Source organism: Anguilla anguilla, chromosome 2 (genome assembly GCF_013347855.1).
Source record: "Anguilla anguilla isolate fAngAng1 chromosome 2, fAngAng1.pri, whole genome shotgun sequence".
NCBI classification, from domain to species: Eukaryota; Metazoa; Chordata; class Actinopteri; order Anguilliformes; family Anguillidae; genus Anguilla; species Anguilla anguilla.
Genome location: NC_049202.1, coordinates 62,833,714 through 62,838,713, shown reverse-complemented (window position 1 = coordinate 62,838,713; position 5,000 = coordinate 62,833,714). Strand labels below are relative to the sequence as shown.

The following is a 5,000-nucleotide window of genomic DNA, read 5'->3' as shown; positions in this document are numbered from 1 at the left end:
TTCATTACATAACATTCACAGCATTGAATTACCATGCAAAATAGCTTCAAACTATAAATCACTTCTCCCGTACTCTCTCACAGCAAAAACAATCCAATTACACCACCCCCCAAACCCCGCCCCCGCCTCCGCCTTCGCCTCTTATTGGCCGTACCTCCTGGTCCTGTCGACCACGGTCGCGTACCACACGGCGTTGGCCAGCAGGGAGAGGTGCAGCAGCACGGAGCAGCAGGTCGCCCTCTGCAGGCGGGTGAAGGGACTGCGGGGCGGGCGGTCCCACAGAGACAGCCAGATGTGACTCTCGGACACGGATCGCTGCAGCTCCCAGGAGAGGAGGCGGGGCAACTGCCGAAGCTCCGCCTCCGCTGGGAACGAGCAACAGAGAGTTGGGGGGGGGAAGAGAGAGAGAGAGAGAGGGAGAAGAGAGAGGGAGAAAGGGAGAAAGAGAAGAAGAGAGAGAGAGAGAGAGCGGGAGAGGGAGGGACAGATTGATATGAGAGAAAGAGGAAGAGAGATACAGATAGAAAGACAGGTAGGAATAGACAGAGAAAGAGAGGGATGGACAGATAAGATAGAGACAGATAGAGAATAAAAATAAGAGAATAAGAAGGAGAGAGGGAGATGTATGAGCAAGAGAGAGTTAAAGTGACAGAGAGAGCAAATGTGACACCTTGTTTTCAGCTGTCCTCACCGAGTGAGGCACCGTGTGATGTATTGTGTGGAAAGAATGTGATGTGAGCCACAGTGAATGCACCGCAGATGACGGCCTTGTTTCTGTAAAGCTCTGTTTCATGAAAACACGAAAACTGGCTTTATGCTCCAAAGAGAAAGAGCAGTCTTTCAGACAACTGACCTTCCCCGGGCTAAAACACATTCATATTTTTACTGAAGTCTTGAAAAACAACAGCAAAATGGTAATATTTTCTATATGCTTTCTAATACAGATAAGTGTACTTTCTAAGTATAGATGTTATCTAATGTGCTCGGTCTTCCTATGGTGGCCTTGACAGATGCGAATGTGCTTGTACATGTCAGGTCGGCAGAGCTTACCAGAAGCTTCCACCTCTATCTCCACCCTCCCGTCCGTCTTCTCGTTGTCAACGGACAGCCACTCCTCCACCAGGAAGTAATAGGAGCTTCCGGTCTGCAGGTCCTTCACCAGCACATACTGCAGCCTCCATGCAGGACTGAGGCCTAGGGGCAGGAGAGACAGGGACCATTCCGTCAGGCACCTGGATACGGCCTGGACACTGACTCAACACTGACTCAGCACTGACTCAGCACTGACTCAACACTGCCTGCACACTGCCTCAGCACTGAATCAACACTGACTGCACACTGACTCAGAACTGACTCAGCACTGACTGTACCTGTCTACCCACAGAACACAACACTCTTGCTCTCTCTACCAACACAGCTCAACAATATGACCCTTCCCTCCACACAAGCTGTGTACCTCTATCTTAACACTATCACTAACACCCCTCTCCCAACACAGTGTCCCTCTCGCCTAACAGAACCCAGCACAGTGTCCCTCTCTCCCAACACAGTGTCCCTCTCTCCTAACAGAACCCAGCACAGTGTCCCTCTCTCCCAACACAGTGTCCCTCTCCCCCAGCACAGTGTCCCTCTCTCCCAGCACAGTGTCCCTCTCTCCCAGAACAGTGTCCCTCTCTCCCAACACAGTGTCCCTCTCGCCTAACAGAACCCAGCACAGTGTCCCTCTCTCCAAGCACAGTGTCCCTCTCTCCCAGCACAGTGTCCCTCTCTCCTAATAGAACCCAGCACAGTGTCCCTCTCTCCCAACACAGTGTCCCTCTCCCCCAGCACAGTGTCCCTCTCTCCTAATAGAACCCAGCACAGTGTCCCTCTCTCCCAACACAGTGTCCCTCTCCCCCAGCACAGTGTCCCTCTCTCCTAATAGAACCCAGCACAGTGTCCCTCTCTCCCAACACAGTGTCCCTCTCCCCCAGCACAGTGTCCCTCTCTCCTAATAGAACCCAGCACAGTGTCCCTCTCTCCCAACACAGTGTCCCTCTCCCCCAGCACAGTGTCCCTCTCGCCTAATAGAACCCAGCACAGTGTCCCTCTCTCCCAACAGTGTCCCTCTCCCCCAGCACAGTGTCCCTCTCTCCTAATAGAACCCAGTACAGTGTCCCTCTCTCCCAACACAGTGTCCCTCTCCCCCAGCACAGTGTCCCTCTCTCCTAATAGAACCCAGCACAGTGTCCCTCTCTCCCAACACAGTGTCCCTCTCTCCCAGCACAGTGTCCCTCTCTCCCAGCACAGTGTCCCTCTCTCCTGCAGCAGGCTCGGGGGCGCACCCTTGTTGTCGTGCCAGATGCGGATCTTCCACACGCTGCCCAGGCTGGTATCCGTGGCGATGTGGAAGATGTCCAGGCCGTTCCGGGCGAAGGCGCCGGTGCTGTCCAGGTGGCGGTGCCCGCTGCGGCTCTCCCTGCCGTACAGGCTGATGCCCACGTGGGCCGTGGTGCCTGTGGGGGGGGGGGGGGGGGCAAAGGAGGCTTAGGGTGTGGCACATTTAACCTACACCTACAGCAGGTGCCCCTTGCCCTGCTGGTCCAGCATTTAATTGGCCAGTTTTTCCCAAATGCTGGGTCTGATTTGTTTGATTTTGAGATGACGACAAAAACCAAGAGTTGGGGTCCCTGTTCCATGGCAACAACACGATCAATACAGGCTGATGTGTGCTGCTCTCAGCTCCAGAAAACATCACGTCCTGCGATTAAATCCTAAACCAGCTGTTTGCTTTCAGGGTCAGCTGCTGTTCAAACATCCCATTATTCCCTGAGATCAAATATTCAAGTAATCCCACCACACATGCATCCCACAAGCCCAGCATGACTCTCTGGGTCTCTGAGTGTAAATAATGACTAACTCACTGCAAGGAGATCCACTCCAGCCTCCAGGCAGGAAATGAAATAATATCGCGGAGTTATCTGTTATTATTTAACAGAATTATCAGTCATTTTCAGCAGTACTCTTGGGCCCTCTTCCGTGAATATCAATTAGAAAAAAAGAACGAAAATAAAAACATCTCCAGATTTTTTTTCCCTTCCTTGTGCTGATTAACACGTTGCCAAGAGAGTGAGTAATGCTCTCACGATGATCTCACGACTGGAAAAATCAAACATTTGGTCTCACCCTTGCATGACAATATAAATGGCGAAAGACAAAACAAAGCAAGAGTATGTGCAACTGAAATGTTGGTGCTGATTAATTCCTTTCACTGGGCCTGCTTCAGTTTGCCCTCTGAGCTCCCACTCTCCCATTCCACTTCTGTAAGCCAGCTGGTCCCTCACCCCCCACCCCCCCCCACACCCTGTGACCCCCCTGCTTCTGAACACCGCCCTCTGCTATGCTCCCTTGCTCTACCCTCCCACCCAGCCCCTGCAGCCCATCTACTCCATGGCCACAACCTCAAACTCCACCCACACGACCCATGTGGCCCAGCCCATCTTACCTTACACTCCACCCCCTGACCAGCATGCCCTGGTCTTACTCTCGTATCCTCAGACTCTACCCATGTGCCCCACATTGCCCCAACCCTCCCACCCTTAGACTCTGCACTCCATGATCCAAGGACTCACCCTCACACCCTGAAACTCCACCCACATGACCACAGGGTCTCGCCCTCCTAACCAAAAGACTCCACCCCTGTGGCCCACCTGCTCCATGGCTTCGCCCTCACACCCTCAAACTCCGCCCACATGACCCACATTGCCCCGCCCTCATGCCCTTAGACTCCGCCCCTGTAACCCACCTGCTCCATGGCCTTGCCTTCACACCCTCAAACTCCGCCCACATGACCCACATTGCCCCGCCCTCATGCCCTAAGCCTCCGCCCCCGTGACCCACCTGCTCCATGGCCTCGCCCTCACACCCTACAGACTCCGCCCACATGACCCACATTGCCCCGCCCTCATGCCCTTAGACTCCGCCCCCGTGACCCACCTGCTCCGCGGGCCCAGCCGGTCTTCACCTGCACCTCGTACTTAAACAGGCCGTCCTTCCCGCAGAGCGGCACCACGGCGGCCCGCCGCAGGTCCAGCTGGTCCAGCTTGTGCAGGACGGCGGCCGCCACCGCGTAGCAGACCAGCCCCACCGCGCAGGTGAGCAGCACCACCAGGCTGAGGCCAGACGATCGGTTCTGCAACACCGGCAGAGAGGGGAGGAGAACGCGTCAATGTGAGACAGGAGTGAGTGTGTGTGTGTGTGTGTGTGTGTGCGTGCATGTGCGTACGTGCGTGTGTATGTAAAGGTATACAGGTATACACAGGTGCTTAAAGGTATTCAGGTATATACACAGGTGATTAAAGGTACACAGGCATATATACAAGTGTGTAAAGGTACACAGGTATATACACAGGTGTGTAGAGGTATACAGGTATATACACAGGTGTGTAGAGGTATACAGGTGTATATACACAGGTGTGTAAAGGTATACAGGTATATGAGCATGAGTGTATAGGTACACAGGTATATACACAGGTGAGTAAAGGTATACAGGTATATGAGCATGAGTGTATAGGCACACAGGTATATGCACAGGCACACTCACGGGCACGATGAACTGCACGGACTCCGGCGGGACGAACAGGCTGGCGGCGAAGGAGGTGAGGTGCTGCGTGACGCAGACGGCGCGGTCGGCCGTGGTCTCGGCCAGGGGCACCATGCCGTCCGTGCGCCACACCCTGTCGCTCTCGCTGAAGTACTGGCAGAGCGAGGAGAACACGCCCACCTCCAGCCGCACGCCGGGGGAGCCCGCGCCGCACCCCGTCGACACGTTCACGTAGTAGTCCAGCGTGGTGTCATGTGACCTGCGGGAGACACGGGCTGCGTCAGGGATGCGCGCGCGTGGCCAATGACGTGTGAACTGTGGACGAACCCCTGATGACATCAGGCAGACTGCTACTGAACGTTGCCCAAATCTCCCTCATTATGTGTCTTTCCCAAATTCCCTCATTATGTGTGTCTGC

At 54.5% G+C, this 5,000-nt stretch overlaps 1 protein-coding gene across 1 annotated transcript in view; it reads right to left on the bottom strand.

The window, feature by feature from the left end:
• Positions 1-5,000, bottom strand: part of pkd1a (polycystic kidney disease 1a) — a 100,144-nt gene that overhangs the window by 19,146 nt on the left and 75,998 nt on the right. The window contains exons 26-30 of the mRNA XM_035404251.1: positions 4,583-4,841; positions 3,976-4,171; positions 2,325-2,495; positions 1,051-1,194; positions 155-365 (exon numbers count right to left, since the gene is read on the bottom strand). Of these exons, the coding sequence (XP_035260142.1) occupies positions 155-365; positions 1,051-1,194; positions 2,325-2,495; positions 3,976-4,171; positions 4,583-4,841 (981 nt within the window). The remainder of the gene's footprint in view (positions 1-154; positions 366-1,050; positions 1,195-2,324; positions 2,496-3,975; positions 4,172-4,582; positions 4,842-5,000) is intronic.